The 20,790-nt window shown below is 45.1% G+C and overlaps 1 protein-coding gene across 1 annotated transcript in view; it reads left to right on the top strand.

The window, feature by feature from the left end:
* The window catches only part of SYNDIG1 (synapse differentiation inducing 1), a 62,905-nt gene extending 42,622 nt beyond the window's left edge, over positions 1 to 20,283 (top strand). The window contains exon 3 of the mRNA XM_010577802.1: positions 20,125 to 20,283. Within this exon, the coding sequence (XP_010576104.1) occupies positions 20,125 to 20,283 (159 nt within the window). The remainder of the gene's footprint in view (positions 1 to 20,124) is intronic.
* Positions 20,284 to 20,790: the final 507 nt, after the last annotated feature.

The raw sequence follows: 20,790 nt of genomic DNA on the forward strand, positions 1-20,790 counted from the left end.
GAGGTGTTCATGCAAATGTGTCATGTCCCCCCTCCCCAGCCCCCCATATTTCCCCAAACATCTCTGTTCTTTGGACAAGGCATTGAAAACTTCAGAATTTTTATTGGAAATCGCAAACACAACAGTAAATCACAGTAAAATGTTAATGGAAGTAAAGAAAGAAGTTGGGCATAGAGAAATGCTATCCCTAGGTGAATATCCTTATGACATGAAGAGGTTGATATCCTGGGAATAACCTTTCCAGCAAGGCTCAGTTATGGATAAGCTTCATATTGCCCTTGCGATTATGAAAGGAAAGCACTTCTTTAGTAGAAAGGGGGAAATTGAGCGCTACTCTTGTCTGTAATTGAATTAGTCAGTCTGCCTTTGCAGTTGCTGAAGTAGGAAACCCAGTGTTAGAAAGGAGCAGTCGAACTGAAGAAGGAAGAAATCAGCATTATAGCTGAAGACCAAAGGCATTCTCATCAACATGTAATCCTGAACTGTAAGAAGTCACACATGGACAGCTTCAAGAGGATTATCATTTCCTATGTACACTCAGCCAGCTCCTCTCTGCCACTCCAGCCAGATTAAACAGTGATTTTCCAGACCGAAGAAATCAGCAGAGCTGGCCCCAGAATGGGCACAAACTTACAAAGGAATTCAGACCTAAAGGGCTTCCCTAAGCAGTCGGATTTAAAGGGCTTCTCTAAGGAACCTATTCAGAGTTTCTCAAGCCACTGGGAAGTCTCCCATCCATTTCACCTGGCTTCAGATCAGACCCCAGAAAAGCCAGAACTGAACAGGACATCTTGGGAAGAGGCCTGAGCTCAGGACCTCACTTGGAGACAGTCGGTAGACCTCACAAGTCCTGCTGCTGGCAAGTATCAAAAAGCAGCCATCCCTCAAAGGCTGCAAGACTGGTGATATCAATTCACACCCCTCCACCCAACTTGCGTGCTGGACCACAATGTCATAGGGGTGTGAGATGCTGCTGCATGAAAGGAAGGGAGGCAACACAATGATGGCTGTAAATCAGCCTTGTTCCACTCAGATAAAAACAGCTCCTTTGCTTTACCCTCCCAATGGCATTTCTGCAAAATTGAAACCTTTAGGGACCAAAGAGAGAGGGAGAAACAAGGCAAAGAGCTGTCTGAGAAGATGTGCCCTTGCACTAGCACTCCAGTGTTTCAGAAAGCCAGTGTTTTCCTCTGGAAATAATTAAAAGGCCTCCAAAAGCACTGGGAATATGAAAGAAGACAGTAAGGTAGCCTAAAATTGCTGTAGACATCCCTTTCATTTCTTTCCTTACCGTGGGCAAGGTCCAGAACCTTAGTTCTCTCTCACATAAAATTAAAGAGAAAGCAAGATGATTTTTAAAGAACACTTAAGTGACTCAGCCTCATTGCTCCAACAGCAGCAATGGCAACTGAAACACGCTCGAGATTGCTGTCATGACCTGGTGGTTTGCTCCAAGCCATATGCTTGCAAATAATAAAACTACTCTTTCTTCCTAGTGAAAGGTTCATTTGAAAGAGGACTTATTCCAGCCTGGCGACACAGCTTCTTTTATTTTCAGTATTGATGTTTTTCTTTCTGTGGAGCCTTGTCACTCCCTGTGTCTCAGCTGGTTCACAGTTCACACAGTGTCCAGCCCAAAAGCGATGATGGTCAGAGAAGTGCCCACCTAGATGTGCCAGAAAGCAGCTTCCCTGCTTTGGTACATATGTGCGGTTAAAGGTGCACTGTTCCTCACTCATCACCCCATGAACAGCTTAGCAATGTACCTTTGCTGCCTGGCTGATCCGAAAACCCATGCACATGGTCTCATTCCCCATGAAGATCCTGCATGTCCGCTATCTCATCCAGTTTTTCATCCAGCAGAAGACATTACTGTATGAATCTTGATCACTCATGCCCATTGCTACATCCCTGGCCTTGCCTGGGGCTGAGTCTCCTGTCTGCAACCCCAGGAGCCTGGAGAACACATCTTCCAGTCCTTTGTGCTCCACTCAGGTGAGTCTTCAGGTGTGTCTTTCCTACACAGGGAACATATTGTCCCCCTGGGCCTTCTCAGGTGGAGAAACAGTAGAAATGTTGTTAGCAGCCTCCCATGGATAGTTCTCCAGCAGCTAGCTCGAGTTAAAAGCACCACAGAACTTGAGCAAGGAGGTTTGGCGGGTCCGAGTCAGGACACAGCGTTGGGAGAGACACCAAGTTCCCTTCCTTGCAAAGATGTGCCCCAAAGCACAACGCTGTGCTCCTTTACCCAGCGCTGTGCAGGGAAACCAGATTTGCAGACACATATCTGCCTTCTCAGGGGTGAGTAGGGCAGCCCCTGCTTGACTGTAATCGTTCATTTCCCATCAAATGAACTGGTGGCCCCTCAGCATCCTTGTGTACCTGGGCCAAGTATGGGCACAGGAAAGTCATCTGCTGGCAGTAGGTATCTGACCTCACTGATGTCTCACTGCTGGGCGTAGGACCCGCTTGTGTTAGGCATTGGAGAGACAGCTATACAGAATATTTTGTTCTGTGGGTTGTCGTCACCGGTCTCCGCAACATTCCCTTTCCCCTGCCCAGGGCTCTCTGGCACATTACCTAGCACTGAACTGCAGATGGAGAATTTCAAGCTGCGGTCCTGCCCAAGCTGCGGCCACATCCAGCCCACTCTGGAATCCAACACAGACCAAGGCATCTCTAGTGATGTGCACACCACTAGCAACCTGTCCTGCTGCCCAAGGCTGCCAAAATCACACACAGTTGTGGCTGTTCCACACCACCTTCCAGAGATGTCGGGAGGCCTTCTGGCTTCCAAACCTCCTATTTCCTGGCACTCCACTCCTTCCTCATCATCCCAGATGTCTCTGGACACTTGAAGTCCTTCTTTTTGCCCAGTACCAGCCTGTGGGACATATTTGCTCACATCCCCTGAAAGGGTTCCTTCAAATGGCTACTTTTCTCAACTGCTGTTCACCCTCCAGCACGCAGACACCACAGAGCACATCTTAAGTCTGTCTCAGCTGGAGGTTTGAAATGTCACAGAGACATTTGCTGAGGGAATCAGGAACAAAGGCGATGCAGCACCCACTCCCATCAGGAGTGGTGGAGCTGTGATTTCTCATCTCTGAAAGTTTTGCATACAGTGCTGCTGTTTGCACGAGGAACCACAAGGTAACTCCACTGAGCAGGAATAACTCTACCCATAATTATGCTAGAAAGAAATATTTCCTCCATCAGCAGACAGCTTTTCTGCAGTGGGAGATAGAAATGTAAGCGACAGTGCAATATATCTTACCTGAGACTCAGAGTGTTTTTGCAGCTAGCATCCTTGCTACTGTGAGAACCTCATCTCTGAATTGAAAGGGAACAAAGGCTCAGAGAGCACCCTGTAATGATATTTGTATCCTGTTCCAAAAAGTGTTAGAGCTTGGCCTTGTGCTGTTTTATAGTGGAGGAGAAAAGTGTGGACAATTAACTTGGTGTCGCTAGGATGCTCTTGATAATGTCTGTATCTTTTTTACTGCCATGAGCACTTGTCCAGGACAAGGATCCTTATTGTGCTAGGTGCTCTACAAATCAAAGCTTACACCTTGGAAATGATAAGAAAAATGCATAAGCCTGTCGCCAAGGGCTTACAGCTTAGAAAAAGTGCGAGACAGACAGAGAGGGAGCAGAAGGAGACAGTGGGGGAGTGCTGGTCACCAAGGCAGACGGGCGCTTCAGACTTCTGGCTGCATAGCTATCATGAAGTCATTTAGCACTGAGCAAATAATGAAAACAGTTGTTCATGAATATTTTAGTGGAATATTTTCACAAAGGATGTATTTCAGTCATGAAGTATGTATTAGCCCAGTGGGGCAGTGAGATGAAAGAGACAGAGCGAGGGGGGAGGAGGAGAGAGAGTGAGCTCTGAAATAATTAATTATCAAATCCCTCCCCACGTGAATGACTTCCTGCTGAAATCTTCTGATGGACAGATGCAACAGAGATATCAGACCAGGATAGACTTTCTGCCTCACTAGCGCAGCCCTCCTTTGTAACTCCACCATTGCATTGTGGAAGATGTTTAAGCATCCCCAGGGTTTATATCTCTGCATCCAAACCTTCACCCTGCTCACTTGCTACCACCTCTGGACATGGCCCATCCTCTCCCATATCCTTTTGTGTAAAACCGCTGCTGCGTGAATCAGATGGGTCTGTTGCTCCTCGTCGCCCCTCACCAAGCGCTAAGGATCGCTCAGAGCAAGTTCTGAGGACTTGGTCCGCAGGGGCAGACCAGATCTCCTTCACTACTCTGCCTTTACTCAGGAACCCCCACAGGAGGCAGGTTTTAACAACAGTTTGGCATCGCCCTTCTCTCTGTCCCTACTTGGCTGAGCTCTTGGGAAAACCCCGGCATGAGCAAATTCAAGGTATGTGGCCCATGAGCTGTCAGATCCCATGGCACACTGGTTCCTAGCCTGCTCCAGGATGGGGTAAAGCCTATTAACTCAGCCTGTGATGCAGGCTGTTTTCCCTCGTTCTTGCAAGCTGGGGCAGGCGGAGGGCACTGGCTCACGTACCGTCAGCAGCTCAGCTGATGGATGGCAACTCATGCCGTAGTAGCGTGGCACCCTGATCCCTACCACGAAAACCGGCATCCTGTATTTAATAGGCATGAAAGGTTTTCAACTGGGTTTTGCAGGAAAAGCAAAGCCAGGCTTACAGCATTCCTCTGCCTGCCTGTATGTGATGGAGTAGTCCTGGACACAAGATGGCCAAACTGAAGGGACTTACATATGAAAGGGATTTTCTCCGTAGCGGCTGTCATTCTGCCAGATGCCCAGGGTAGCACACTCTGCTCCCAGCACCTTAAAGGGAAGGAACTGGAGAGCAAGAAGCAAAGTCCTTTCAAATCAAAGGGAGCCTGCTCCGACTCCTGAGGTTTGCATTTCACAGAACAAGTCCTCTGTTCAACCAGGGCATCCTGCCGAGTCTTTTAGCCCTCTTCACAGAAAGAGTGTGGCATATGGGTCGCGTCCTCCCGCAGCGAACATGTTTGTGCGTTCCCTGCCTCTCTGCAGCGGTCCTGCTCGGCGCAGGATGCGCAGCCAGGGACGTGCACACAAATACATCGCCCTCCTGCTGAATAGGGACCTGGCGGCTGCAGCAGCCACTGTTCAGGCTTGACCCGCCTGCTGCTAGACAAGCCAACTGGCTGGAGAGGGGAGCTTTTGATTTTCATTTTTCATTACTTTTGGCAGACGCAGCAGCGCCAATTAAATCGTGGGGAGCGAGGTATTTGCTATAGGTATGCAACAGAATGAAGGAGAGGGAAAGAGAAAAGCAGACTTCATGTTCTTGTTTGTATACTCTGGAATAATTTGGTATTAAAAAACTTAGCTAGGCTGTTGATGACCCCACAGAGCCACTAAGAAGGATCCTTATTAGCAATCTCTGCTCTCCCTGTTGGACAGTGAGGACTTATGTTTGTATGCTAATGGCTTTCCACTGAGGAAGAGCCCTACCCCTGTGGAGCAGATGGTTAAAGGGAGAAGAGACCTTTGGGGTGGCCTCATCCTTCCTCTAGTTATCATCAAAACAGCAAATATTCTGACTGGGAGCCCCATGAATCAAAAATAAAATGGTCCCAGCATGCCAATGTAAGAATTGCTGCAGCTTTGCTCCATCCTGCTCCTTTCTCTTAGTATGGCAATAAGAGATTCAGGGAGCAAGCCTGCAGCAAGAAAACAATATTATAAGGTGGTTACTGCAGGCGTTAGTAAGATGCTGGAGGAGAAGAGAGCACCAAAGCTAGAGAATCCTTGGGGATACAAGTCTGAGGCCACTTTGCTTTCTTCCTGAGGGCAGGAATAAGACCTGACTCCAGCACGATGAAAGCACATGGGCGGGATGTTCTTGCCATCACGGGGGTGAAACCAGCCACTCTGTGACCTGCAGGAGTCCCTCACTTACTTTTTAGCTTAAGGCACTGCGGGTGTGGGGTTTTGCTGGTCTTTCTGTGATGCCAGCAGCCAAACTGGGTTGGGAGAGGCTGTTACTAGTGCTCAGGCAGGTAATTCACTCCTTGGCAGCAGCTTTTCTGGAGAGCTCCCCTGATCTATCCCCAACTTTCTGCCCTGCTCACTGTGCAGCAGAAGGATGAGCAAAGCCTTTCCAGCTCACTCTGGCTGCTGCTGGGCTCCTTCCAGCTGCCCACCCCGGGAAGGTCGTGTTGCTGCCTGGATGTCTTCTATACACCCACACACCAGCTCTGCAGAGAGCTCTTTTCCTGCTGAAAAACTCAGCATAATAATGCAACACAGCGCACCTTCCAGTCTTCAAGCAGCCTGCACCCATTTAAAAGGGTGGAGATAATGTCCACAAAACACAAAAGCAGGGTTGCTGTTTGGATAGAAGAAAGAGAGGGTGAACCAGGAGCAGAGGGGCAACAAGAGGAGCAGAAATGAGTAACAGGAGATCAAGGGGGAAGAAGTCTACAGGGGAAGAGCAAGGGGTGAGATAAAGCCCTTTAATAGACTCCCCACACATGCAAGCCCTGCACCGTTGAAACACAGGAGCATCTGCCTGGGAGTTCTGTAGTTACAGGCAGGAGGACTTTAGTACACAAGAGATTAGGGGCTGGTGTCTGCTGGCATGACAGCACTGCGATGTGTTATTGCTGGAGAACATGGAGTTCTTGTCTTGCAGATGCTGAGTCACAGGAAAGAGAGAGCAGTCATTTCAGGGTGTTGACAGCTTAATACAAGGTTAGACCTTCCATTTCCATGCCAACAGCAATGGTGAGAAATACAAATGAATTGTTCCAGGTCAGCTGATGAACTTTCCCCATAGTGAAAAATGAGATCTTGTTGAGTCCTCCTCTACCGAGAATGGAGTTGAATCAAGAGATGAGCGTGTCCTCCCATTTCTTCAGCCTGTGCAGAGGTGTTACTGGCATTAGGAGATGCTGGTGGGTGTCTGGGTAGGATGCCTGTCTTACAGCACATTTTTTTCCCCTTATTCATTCTTTCCTCATCCAAGGTCGGTTTTGGGGATGAGGCATGGAGGATGGAGAATATCTTCTTTTTACTGCAGTGATCACACCACCTAATGCAGTTTCCAGGTCTCCCCCACAGTACACGCAGCCTATCCAGGAATAATTTCCTTTTTATCTCCCTTCTAGCCTAGATGCTTTGCAAGGTAGCAAAGGCAGCTTCAGGTCTGCGTCCAGCAGCAGGCACAAAACACCCCATAGGTCCAGAGCATCTCTTAGGAGGAGGAGGAATTTGTTCACTTGAGGCCATCCCAGCCCCCAAAAGAGGAGAGCTTCCTCAGAAAGGGTCACATTTATGAAGAAGCAACATGTGTTGGTTACTGAAAAGCAATTAAAAATTGAATGCATAATGACCAGTATTGGAGCCAAATGAGAATTTATGCATCAAAGTTTTGTTGATTTGTTAAGACTGTGTGTACATATGCATGTGTATATATATATAGTATGCATTTCCGAAAAGAGTTGTTTTGAGAAATTTCTTATCTCAGAAGGTTTTCAAAAACATTTTGAAAAGGTTGGAGCATCCCATATCAATACTTTTTCAAGCAGAACAAAACCATTCCCTTTTTTCAATCCGAACGAAATTTTTCATCTGAAAGGTTTAGTTAATGCATATATAGAGAAAAAAAAACCCACAAAGAAAACCTCAAAAGCAATGTGAAGTATTTCAAAACTATCTATATAAAATGCTTAAATTAATTTCCATGATTTTTAAAAAATTCTGATAGCACACATATTTTTTGACACTGTTTTCTGCCCTTGGTCAGAAAGAAATGTCACTTTTCATGCTCAGTCCCTTGCCTGTATCTCTGTTTAACCTTAAATGCAGTTTGAGTACTTTTACAATTGTTAAAAGATCTCCTCCTTCTTCTTTTCTTCTCCTCTAGAGCTTTTAAAACCTTCCTCCTGAGTTTCTATCTTCTGGAATGTCACTGTTGTATTTGTCCTGGGACTTTGGTCATTATTTTTTTGCCATGTAAATATAGGACCTATTGTAAAAGCAGTGATAACATTTTAAAAAATGGAGGAGAGAAGAGAAAGAGAGAGAAAAATAATTAAATTTTGTTTTAAAAGAAGTATGTCTATCAGAAAGGTAAAAATCCACTGCCTTATTCCCATACTTGTTACCAGCTCAGAGGTTTCTGGTAAAAATGGGAACAGAAAACTGAGCAGAAAGCTTAAGGGAGCCAGTAGTTCACATTGCTTTTTGTGTACTTCAGTCAAGAATAAACAGATTTTTTTTTTATCAAAATGTGGTGACTTTAGCTCTTACACTAAAGAGGTGCAATTTTTATGTCAGCAAAATCAACAGTCCTTTGTTAAACAAATATAGGAATAGCATATTAGCATATTAGCATAATGGATTAACTGAGCATATCACCCTGCATTATAAACCAACAGTGCTGAACGCTCCTAAGAACAGATGAAAATTCTGGGTCAGACCAGGAGTCCATCCAACCCAATAGCCTGCTTCTGGTGGTGGCATAAGCAGATAGGAGGAGAGGAGCATATACTTCTGTAATACTTTCATGATGTTGTTCCCAAATAATATCCATGATATGTGCATTAGTAAAATTTCAATGATGAATTCAGAAATACAGCTTCTAATAAAATTTCCCCTTTGAGACAGTCCCTTGAAAGAAAACACTTTGCTGCTGAGTTCAAAAAGGATAAAAAAACCAGTTTCATATCTCCAGTGTCAGAGGTAGCAGTATATGGAGATGACAGAGTCATCTATGACCTTCTTTAACATTTTGCAGGGAATCAAGCATCAAAAAAAAAAAAAAAAAGTATGTGCAATTAAATTAAATGTTTTACTTGACCAAACAAAGACATTTTGTTTTATGTAGGGAGGAGATGTTAATCGTTTTAATAAGAAGGCAAAGTTAACACATCAAGTGATTAAAATCAGAGCAAGACACCTAAGTGTCTGCCAGAAGGAGTTAATTTTGCCCTGGGTGATTCTCTATGTCACTGCTCACAGGGGATCCCAGAGCTTTGAGACACCTGAAACAAGACTTTTATGACACCCTGCTGGGTTTGCTGCTGTCATCTGGGCTTGGAGCCAAAATCAGGAGACGGGAAAGTGCGGACTGCGAGAGTATGGAGTTACTGCTGGTGTTGGGGAATGGCAGTGGGTAGAAAGAGAAGGGACTGAAGTTTGAATCCTGCTTTTTTTCCCCTGTCACAAGTGGCTGGGCTCTGTGGGGCCATGCCTGGCACTTCCTAGTTGCCCTTGGGAAAGCAGACCATTAGTGGTTGGCAGGAATTTATGGCTCACTGCTATTCAGCTATCTTGCAGCTCTATCATGTGCGAGGGCATTCCCAATGCGATCAATAGCAAATCGAGGCTAGGCATTTCCTTGCTGGTACCATACACGCATAACCCATACACTAGGGAAATTTGCAGCTTGTGTTAATCTTTTGTGGCCTTTGTAATTGTCTGTCTGCCTGTCCATCTGTCCATCAGCCCTCACTGACAGCTTTTCAGTTCATTGGCCAATTTTGCTCATCAAGCAAGCAGAGCAATAGGGCTTCCATAGGTGATGAAGTTCTTTCACTGTCCAGATAAGCAAGGGGGAAGGTGAGGGATGGTCAATCCATCCTAGTCCTCATGCTGGGCAGCTCTCCCCCACCATCCAAGCTCCACAGACACACAAGCTGTCTGGCATTCCTGCAAGGGGGGGTCCCTTCAGCATTTCCCACTGTGTCAGATACACCCTTCTAGGAGCAGACCCCCAAATTAATTCGGAGTCGCTTTCCTCTGGGTGCTCCTAAACAAAGCTCCTTGTCTTTTTTCAAAACCAAAATCTTTCTTTGCAGGGAAGAACAGCCTCATTCGTACTCCAGGAGTTAACTTATTGCAGAGCTGGCTGATATAAAAAGCTCTGGGAGCGTAAACTGATTTGCCTCTTAAAGTAATACAATTAAACCAGCAAATTTTCTGTGTAGACAGTCTCTGAAGCCTTTGTGATTTAGTTACATTTCTTTCTGATTGCTGTTAAAATAAAAGAAGTTTAGTGGCATAGGGATACCTTTCAGGAACCTGAGTTTGCTGCAGCTTCTGCTTTCCCTTGCAGGATCACCCCACTTCTCCCTCCCTGCCTCCGTTTCCCTGTTTTAACATGAAGGCGGTTTGGCTGATTTAAGAATCTGAATAAAATCTGGGCGATATTCTTTAATTTAAATCAAACCAGGGGGCCAGAGTGAAGAATGGAGAGCTTGGAGAGACACTGATTAATGCCAGCAAGTGATCCAAGCTCCATGCAGTGGTATGCTCTGTCCCTGCTCATCTGGAGCACTCCCCAGCACAAGCAAGGCTAGACTTCCAAATCTCCATGATTTCAAGCCTTACCATCTACCTACTGAGATGCAAATCCTCAGCCACCACAGGTCAGAGAAGCCCTACTGGGCTGACCTTGGTGGGTAGGTCCTAGCGATAAAATAGCATTTTCCAGTGAGAAGTATGTAAAAGACACAGATATCTCTCCAGAGGATCTTTCAAGCTCAGAAACACAGTAATTTTGAGCCCTGTTCTGTAGCCACGTTGGGTCAACATGAATCATTCCAGTGTCGCCAAACAACAGAGAAGCTGGTGTACTGGCATTCACAGGAAACTTTCTTTCAGTTTGGCCTCATTCCTGGCCACATGGAAATTAAAGGCAACCCCCTGCTGTTTTATTCAGATGGCACTCTAAGGGGGCTATATCCCCACTGAAGTTATTCTCCTTGCAAGAGTGCTGCAGGACCATCAGGCTCTTAATTACTTGCTGTCATCTCCAGTTATAAAGCAAATCCACTAAACTTTCTGGCATACTGAAAAGGTGGCATGTGAAAAAACACACAGTCTGTGACTCTGCTTGCCCCCAAGATTTTTTCTGTTGGATTAAATGTGCTGGGAACTCAAGAAGAATTTTCTCCCAGCATGTGCTTGTCAGGCATTTTCCTCATATCCACTCAACACAATCCATGGAACACCTCAGAGAAGCAGGGTTCTTGCTTCATATTAATCACCCCTCTGGTCACGCAGTCCCTTGTGTCTGTCTGCTAAAGCCAGTTGCATCACTTATGTTGCCTCTCCAGGAGAGGGGGAGAAAAGAGCATTAAGGTTTAAAGAGAACAAAGAAGTGATGCAAAAAAAATACAGTTTTGGGGGTTTGTTCCCAGTTTTGTCAGTTTTGTGGGCTTCAAGAAAGTAGAAGGAATGGAAAGGGGAGAAAGGGTCTCACATGAAAGAGGTAATCTTCATCATTTTGATCTTTGGTGACCCTGTGGATGTGCCTGAAGTACCTTATCAAAAAGTTGAGTTCATTCAAGGTAAGCATGCCCCTTGAAGGAAGAGGATTATGTTACCTCACATTCACTGTCGGATGCTGCGGAGTCCACGGTGCCTGATAACTTCTTACCCTACTAGTTAACAGATCAAATGTCAAAATGTTTCTCAGAAATAGCTTGGGTTGGGTTTACCTGCCTAGAAAGATGCCAACACAGCTTCGGTGGGGATCAGAGGACTCCACAGCCTCTTGGTGACCTCTGCGGCTGACCATACACCAGATGCAATATCAAGAGACTCTAACAGTCCTGAAATGCAGACTCATCTCTGGCACTGTCCAATCAGTCCCAATACAGATCCTGTGACAGGAGTAGGGGCACCAGGAGCAAAAAGTACCTTGTAAAGTCCCCTGAGCTGAGGGCAACTTCTTGCCACTCACAAAATGGAATGGAATCTGAAAAATAGGAATCACTTCCAGTTTTCCCTTCCTGAGTTATGCTCACATTTTAAACTCCATGTCTTCAAACTAAGATGAAACAAACAGCCATGTAAATGGGAAAAATAAAGAGCCCCTTGGGACTGAATTGGTCACTAACAATTGGTTGATAAACTTAAGTGGTACCTAGGTACCAACCTATAGGCAGATCACGTATATGTCTATGTATGTGGACACAAACCCATGTCAGCTGTGTATAAGTCTGTGTGGGCACGTCTGTGTGTGCGTAAACTAAACTAGGCTTCACCACATGCTACCTTTCCCAAATTTTCTTCTCTTTCATCACAAAATAGCGACATCTGCTTAAGGGCTAGAAGCAAAACAGAGGGGGCAAATCATCTTCTTTACCATAAACGTTCAAATTCCTGTATATGCCAAAACAGAATTGCCCTCGTATCACAGGCTGAGGTCTCATTCTCTCAAGTGCAATCAAATGAACTGCTGTTGCTGTGGAGCTTGTCTAAAAACGTCTCTCTGCATTCTGCTCATTCAGGCCTTTTGCGCCTGCTGTTCTCATTATTATGCTCTTGTTTTTCCAAGTGTCAAAATCTCATTCGGACATTTATAGTTTTATCTGCACTTGAATACACAATCAAACACCACAGGCAGCACCAGCCGGGGGCTGAATCACGTCCTCTCCTACGTCATATTTTCAAATTCCAGCAGAAAAACATTGATACCAAAACGATCCGATGGCTGCAACTCAAATGTTATAAAGGTTGGTCATGCAGAAGAAGCACACTCATGCTGGTCTCCATTTACACCCTCTTCTCATTCACACTCTCTTCTCCTGAGCCTTTCATGGATTTCCAGGAATAAATATTGTCCCCAGTACCTTCCCTTCCACCAACACGGCATCATTTAATTTGGTGGCAGTAGAAATCCCGTTATTCAGGCCACTTGTTTTCACCTGCCACATCATCGTTCAGGAGCTTGGTAGGATTTTGTCAAGGCTGGAAGTTCATATGCCGTTGCAGGACAAAGAAGGTGATGCTCACAACGAAGGAAATGCCACTTGGAGGGCTGGATGGACAAATGTCAGGTTAAACTACCCACGGACTTGAAGTGCAATAGAAGAGACTACTCCAGACACAGGGTGGCCACCAGCCTGAACTTTCTCACCGCCTTCACGCAGGTGGCTGTTCCTAACTCCACCGTGATGAGCCTGTTGTTTCTTTCACTGAACAGCCATGGGGAGGAAGGGGGTGAGGCAGGTCAGAGGGGTTGCTGATGGGAAGCAGCAAGTGGCCGCTGCGATGGACTCACATTGCACACTGCTATGCTCCGGCCACTGAGGGCAGAAGCCTATTTACTAGAATGAGGATTCATTGTTGAAAGAAATCCTTCAGGGATAAGAGTTTTCACTGGGTTTTGTTTTGTCGCTCTGAGGTGCCGCAGAGTACTTGGGACATCTGGCAAGAGCCTCAAGCAAAGCAGCAGCAGCAGTTGCATATGCCAGTTTATCCCCTCTCAGTGTGTTAATGAAACTCTGGTGACGTCCCTGTATCATCCTTTTGTCACTGCTACCCAAATACTCATAGGATCTCAGCATTGCCCCAGGGGAAGTTCCACGTGCATTAGGCATTCACTGTCTCATGGTCCTTATCAGCCACCTCAACTGGATCTCAGTGCTACCAGACAGTGACAGAGCAGGATCTGGTCAAGACCTTATGCTTTTTATCTTCTAAATGCTCAGGGTGGGGTTGATCCCTCACTGAAAGAAAGACATCAATCCCAAGCAAGTTACCTAGTCTCTACCTATCAACAGTGGAGTATGGATGGGAATTTCCCAAAGATGATCCAGCAATTGGTTTTGGTTGCTGCAGTCTGAAGGCTAGATTAGACTAGGCTGGATGCCTTCCTTTGAAGAGGAAAAGAAACTTAAGCATCAGTAGAGATTAAGTCCAGCATTGGGTCTAAGAGGTTTGTGCATCTGTTTAGAAGTGCCTGCATTTCAGGTGATGCCTGCTCCCCACTGTTTCCACAGTAAGTTCCAGACAGGGAATGTCTGCTTGGGACTCATGTCCTTTTCCTGGGCCAACTTCCCAGCAGAAATGATGGAAACCTCCGGAAAAGCTCTTTGGTACCTGAAAGGCAAGTTGCCACGGGCCAAATTTTCTGTTATACTATGGGCATAATGGAATTTGCAAATGCCTGACAGAGCAAAGAACCATTTGTTCATTTATTTAGTTCACCATTTCTGCCCATGGAACTGTTTGATGGGACTCCATAGTCTCTTTGATGCTCTCTTCAGGACTAAAAACTTTCCTGCCACGTCCCAACCCCTATGTCAGGTGTCTGCCAGCCCCATGCTTTCCCCTGTTGACTGGCACCTCCCTGCTGTCATTCATGGTCCAGAGGCAAATCCTGACTTCACTCTTTTCCCCATCTGTATCTTTAGCAAGGACTCCAGAGTCTTTCTCACTGTCAGTGAAAATACGTGGTGTAAGCCTGAAAGTGGTAGATATTGCCCAGAAATTTGAGATCAGCAGAAGTACAAGTTGGGCAAGTTGGAAACAGTAGCCAGAGCTTTTGACTAGAGGAAAGATAGAAGAAGTAAGCATTTTCTGTATGAATTATCCTCATTCTGTGCCATTTTTTTGCACGCCACTTAAAGAAGTAAGGCTCAGGGTCTGGCCAGTGGCTGCATGGAGCCTGTGCATCCCTGCTGGCTATTTCTTCCCGTGAAATGAAAAGAAATCTTCCCATCACCTGACCAAAGGGGTCAGGATACCCTCTTCTCTTCCTACATGGAGCCATTCTGCTCTCCAGCCTCAGGGAGATGAGGCAGGATTAATAATTGTGATCAATGTGTTTCTTGTTTCCAGATACAGCATACCAGAAGGTATTTTTTGAGTATGATATATGAGTCACTGTGGGATGCAGCAGAATTTTTTGGCCTTGCAGCTGTGGAGGTACAGTATTCATCTTCTCTCAGCCTATAAAACATGCAGCCCAGAGACATGATGAATATGTTTTGCAGAAGCTCAAGTGGAAACTCCAGGGAAGTTCCTTGAAAGTGTTTCTAAACAACACGACATTCATTTTGTTAGCTAAACAAAGTAAGATAAACCTTCCAGATCTCCTTAGCCCTTCTTCCCCTGCCCCTCCTCACTTTCCTGGCTTACTTCTGGAGCCTCTAAAGAGAGGATTGATTGCGGGCTGGTATTAGCTTAAGCTCCTGTTTTCAGCTTTGGAGTACCCAGGCTTCATCACAACCTGTGCCAGTAGCTGGCAAGTTAATAGTCATATTTGCGCATCCAAAGGACACAGACCAAGGGAAAACCAAGAGGCAGGGGTAGTCCAGGGACACAAACCCTTTGCAAGAAAAGTATCTCATCTTCTGGCTGTGCAGTGAGGGAACTTGCCTGGTGCTATGCAATGAATTATCCCCCGCTCATAATTCATCCCATGTCTTGCACTTGTCCCCTGTTCTGTTTATCAAACCTGTTGGTCCTGCTGCTGCCCAAAGACTGTATTAAATTGGTTCATCAATCATGTGGCTGCCAGCCACAGTCTTGCCAGGGAAGGGAAGAAGGGAATGGGTAGAAGTACCGTAAAGCTCCACAGATAATGTAATTCCGATTAGGAAAAGTTCTTACTTCTGCAGCCACTTTTAAGCCCATTAGAATAGCTGTTTGTATTCCTTACTACTTAATTTAAGGCATTTAGCTTGAAGAGGCTGTAGTGAATAAAGCGCTTTGTTAGTAGGGCATTTGGATCTTCATTCTTGCACCAGTCCTGGCTGTGTTACCCTCCAGAGTCAAGCATGATAGGCCAGTTAATACCAGCTAAGTATTCAGTCCAGTAATATTCATAGATGGGGCTTTGCTTTTCAGGGCAAAGAAGTAATAAAAGCAAATATTGCCTTTGTGAGTTCAGAGCTGAGTCTGCGAAGAGGAGCTCACAGAAATCCATTTCCAGGCTGGATACGAATGTCTGGACAAACAGTGCCTTTGCACCATTTGGCACATCAGCCCCAGGGGCTTGGCAAGGGCACTGGTGGTGTGTGTTACCCCATCCCCACCTCTAATTGAGCAGAAATGCTGGATGGATGCAGGGATTTGTCATCTCAGGCAAGGCTTCTGCGTAGGCTGTGGCACCCAGGGCTGCACAGAGCATGTCCATCACGGGATGGGGCTGTTCAGTGAAAGTAGAGGCAGCATCAGTTTAACACATCCTCCTTGCACTAGTTTGCAGACTAGCCCACCATAAAGGTGACCTCATTTTTATCCAAAATTTGGTGGGGTATTTTCCTTACTGAATGTTTTTATCTGCGATACTTTTTTTTTTAATTAGCTAAATTAGATTTTTTTTTCTGAAGAATTTTAACCACAGTGGCATTGTGAAAACATTTATCGTTTGACCTAAAAACATATGTCAAAAACAAAGACTGAGTTTGTTTTGGTGTCTGAGGTCCCAGTGTTGTGGCTGGCAGCAATTACCAGGGGTCCGCAACAGATACCGCTCTCTGTACGTGTACCTATTTTGGCTCTGGAGACTTGAATCACTGCATCTGCTTGTCTGTCTGCAGTGTTTGATTGTGGGCTTACGTGGCCAGTCTCTGTAAGTAGACAAGTTTTATCCTTCAGCTAACAGTACCCAAGGTACAGACACTAAGAAGACAAGTGAACAGCCTGACCACTATCTGCATTTAGATGTTTTGGCTTCTTTTGGGGTTTAATGACCATTTTTTTTCACCTTTTCTACCACATCAAGGAAAAGCTGGTGAGACTGGGTCTGACTGGGCTCTCTGGTCTACACAAGACGTTTCTTGTTCTCATCTCCTACATGGTGCTTGCTAGAACACAGGCATCCCTGGCGTGGAAGCCCCCAAACAGACTGTCGCTTCTCTGGGTCAGATATCAAATGCGCTGGATCATAAGCTCTTGCATGGGTACCAAAACCAAGGGACTTCTTCAAAGTGCACGGAGATCCCAAAGATCTGATCCCTGTTTAAAAAAAAAAAAAAAATCAAGAAAAAATGCTTATTAGTTGCCAAATGCTAACCTATTAAACCTGTCCTCAATTGCATTTTGTGTAATAACTATTTTCCAGATCTGTTTAGCTTAAACCTGCAGAAGTGTTGTAATTTGCATATAGTGACACCGGGGAGTAATGGGATGGTTTTACTAATTAGGGAATAGCAACAAAGAATTTTCTTAGGGATAAGCAAATCCTTTCAGACTAGTCTTACACTGATGGAGGATGGTTTCTGTGTTGATGATTTCTCCATCTCAATGGAAACCTTTCTGAATGGAATAAAGGAGGAATATAAGATTGTCTTTCCCATATGCACTTACCAATGCACTCTACGTTCAGAATTCAATATAGGAGGGATTTGATTTTGCTAAGTCACAAAATATGCATTAAGTTAAAAGAAAAAACAAACACACTCCGATTAGGTAATCTGTCAGAAACTAGAACTTCTGTGAAAGCGCAGGCCTGTTCCCCAAGCAAAATCAAGCTATATCATAAAGACAGGAGCTGCAAAATTCTGCAACTCTACGGCAGCATGTGACTAATACAAGACACCTGGTTTTGGCTGGGCTGAACATTTTAACAAGAAGCTGGATTTGCACCATAGGTCCTATCCTTTCACAAAGGTCAGGGCTGTCCTCAAAGAGCTCATCAAGAAAAAAAGCTGTTCTTTGCGATCAGCTTTGTCGCTAGGTTGAAGATCCTATCAGAAAAAGGGCTATTAGTGCTTGACAAATCAGCCTTCTGAATCCCTTTGGGTCACTCAACACATCATTTTGGGTAGATCCGACCTCTTATTGAATCCAATCAAGACATACTGTCAAGATTTCAGATTATTTGACATTTTGGTTAATGGTTTCTTTTCCCTTTGAGTTCCCATCTATTTTTAAGTGAAAAAAATACTCTTTTGAAATGGTACAAAGTTTCATTTCAAAGAGGTCAACCCCAAATGTTGCAGAATTTTCCATAACATAACGCGACATTTCAGAAATGTCAAATTGAAATGTTCCAGCATTTTCAAACTTTCGCTCCATTTGGGGGGTTGAAACTGTTTATCTCAGTTTATCCAAAAGCTCAAATAGCTTCAGTGCTGTGCATTTACCTTCACCTGACAAATCCAACCTAACTTCAGTGAATAGGAGCCTCTCTGTTCAATCCTTTTATTAATGCTGTGATGGATAGCAGATGCTTGAAGAAAATCTTTGAGGAGAACTGAATGACCAACTCTTTCTAAAGTTTTCTCTGCTTTCCTTGCCAAGACTTTTAAGCGACCCTAACAAATATGTCCATGATCCGCAAAGCCCCTGGCATTTTTCTGGAAAGGGCTCTTCTTTTGAGTGTTTGGAGGTCCCAGAAAAGAAGCTCATGAAATCCCTGGTGACCCTGCTGAGACGCCTGGCCAGACATCCTTTGCAAAGTGAGTAGGATGCCTTTTCCATCTAAATGAATGGATATGACACTAGGTGTAAACCTGGGAGTTGTTTATATGTTGCTGTTTTGAAATTATCATTTTCCTCCCACCTGCAGCCTAGTCTCTTTTCTTTTTTAATATGTATTGTTTGACATTTTTTCTGCCTGAAACATTTATAAGGCATTATGCTTAAAAAATTAGGTTGATGAATGAGAAGAGACGGTTCTCCTAATACAGTCATTGACAGAAAGGCCAGAAGCCTTTTTTAAAGCATGGAAGCTTGTCATTTGGCTGCTGTAAATTGCTCTGAGTAGCAAGACAGTAAAAAAAAAAAAGACAAAAATAGAGCAATAGATGACACTGAAGCAGAAAGCGTCCCAGCAAATACAGCATTGTGGAGAAATACAATTAAAGCATTACGAATTCCTCACTCATTTTAATGAGGGAACAAAGACTGTCTCAGAACTTATGCAGCTCACATGCTTCTACAAGACCTTTTTTTTGTAGGTGACAGATCTGTTATTGCTTGCCGGGTGACCCTGCTGATATCACACCATGGTCTATAAAGATGATGTTCTCCTTTCATCATGCTGCAAGACTGAGACCCACTGAAATGGCATTAGTTGGTCCTGTCAATGGGTAGATCAGTCCTGGCCAATTTTCACTTTCCTTTGCCTGTTTTGAGCAGGGATTTTGCTTTTGTCTTGGGTCCTGGACTCGAAGGCGTCTGGAAGGATGTGTTAGAAGAACCGATATTTGAATACTTCTCAAACTCCAGATGTAGCTCTCTGCAGTGGCCAGCCGGTTGATGTGAGTGTGACTGTGGGATCATTGCAGGAGACAATCCCCAGTCGGCTGTGATTCTGCTTTCTGTGTTCATTATTGACAGCTGTACTAACAACCTGTAACTTTGTGAGGTTGATTGTGCTCAAGCCAAAATGCCTGACAAATAACTTTGGGAACTCCACCTGATCAAGTTGAACTCAAGGCACCTGCTTGAGTACTCAAAGCTACACAGAGACGTGGTACAATTACCAGAGCTTTGGATTAGTCTTCTGAGCCACTGGGAACCATAGCGAGAGACACAACGGCCACTTTAGCACCATCAAAATAGAAACTTCTCTTCCAGCTGACACATCGAGCTGAATGCACCACCCCCAAGAGAGAAGAACGTGGCTCCAACACCAATGGCCCTACTTCAGAGTAGCACTTAAGCATGTCCATGATCCCCTTGATAATCAAGGGAACTGCCCTGCTTGGATGCCTAAGTGTTCATCTGAATCAAGACTAAAAGAGTGTCTACTAGCTCTGGTTTCTGAGGTGTCTGTCCTGCACTAAAGCTGAGGCCTAAAGTGGATGCAAGGTAACTGGTGGTACCTGGCCTCTCCGTGGTGGTGAACCTGGGCCAGTCGTTCCACCTAGTCAGTTTGCTCAAAAGCACTGCACTGGAAGGGAAAATTCAGCCCCTCTTGCCCTTGTCAAGGTAAGAACATTTCAGCTGACTTGGAAGAACGTTTTTGTGCAAGTGGCGGTTTTAGAGGGCTTTTCCCTTGCTACCTTTCCCAGCCAGGCTGGAATCCAGCCATCTCACAGAAGCAGGATCGTAGCTGTGTCTGGAGGGGACACGGCAGACCCTTGACTCACAGCCCATCTGTCCACATTCTCAGGGGAGGCTGAGCCATCTCAGAAGTCATCGTGATGCATAGTATTAAATCCTAGGATATGTTTAAGCTTAAAGGCACTTAAAAGTACCACCTGAGAGGCCATTGGTTCCATCATCATCCTAATTGTGCAAATAACCTCATTCGACTAAAAAAGTGTCTGATTTCCAGCCGGTTTACTGTCATATCCCAGGATCATGTTTCAGCCAAGAAATGAGCATCACATCTTCATTTCCAGGTGAAACAAATAAATGTATTGCATTGTTGTTGTTGTATATCTTGCAGACAAACAAAGCAGTAGCCAAGGGGGACTTCCACCACGCAAGCTCCAGCTCCCGGCGAGCACTCTTCCTGGCTGTCCTGTCCATCACAATCGGAACTGGCATCTACGTTGGGGTGGCCGTGGCTCTTATTGCCTATCTGTCCAAAAACAATCATTTATGAGCCTCAGGAAAGGGGGAGAACCAGCCACCCGGCGCCTGCACTGCAGAACTCCCCAGCAGATCAGACTGCATGATTTCTCCAAAAAGATCAAGAGACAAACACCTTCTGGGGGCAGGTACAGGATAAGATGGGCTTGTGCATTACTGTAGGGTGGGAAGCTGGCTGGGGTGGGGGTAGTTCCACCATTTGTGATGCACAAGTCTTGCTTCTCTTCATGAACCCCCGTACAAGAAAGAAGGAAAGAAAGAGCGAAAGAGAGAAAGAAAGCAAAAGACAGAAAGAAAAAAGAAAAAAAAGAAAAGGAAGGAAGTTGGGGGAGGTCTGGAGAGGGGTGTTTTGCCTTTGCCTTCTTTGCAATATGGTGTTTACAAGCAGCTGGCAAACTGAGCTGTTCTCTTAATACCTTCTTGGTGACCTGAACTTTGTAGCCAGCATGAGCTTGTGCTTAGTTTGCTTGTTAAGCACGGCACTGAGATCTGGGAAAGCATGGACAGTGGCTGGTTCTCT

The sequence above is a fragment of the Haliaeetus leucocephalus genome, unplaced genomic scaffold, assembly GCF_000737465.1.
Source record: "Haliaeetus leucocephalus isolate CR32 unplaced genomic scaffold, Haliaeetus_leucocephalus-4.0 Scaffold577, whole genome shotgun sequence".
Classification (NCBI taxonomy): domain Eukaryota; kingdom Metazoa; phylum Chordata; class Aves; order Accipitriformes; family Accipitridae; genus Haliaeetus; species Haliaeetus leucocephalus.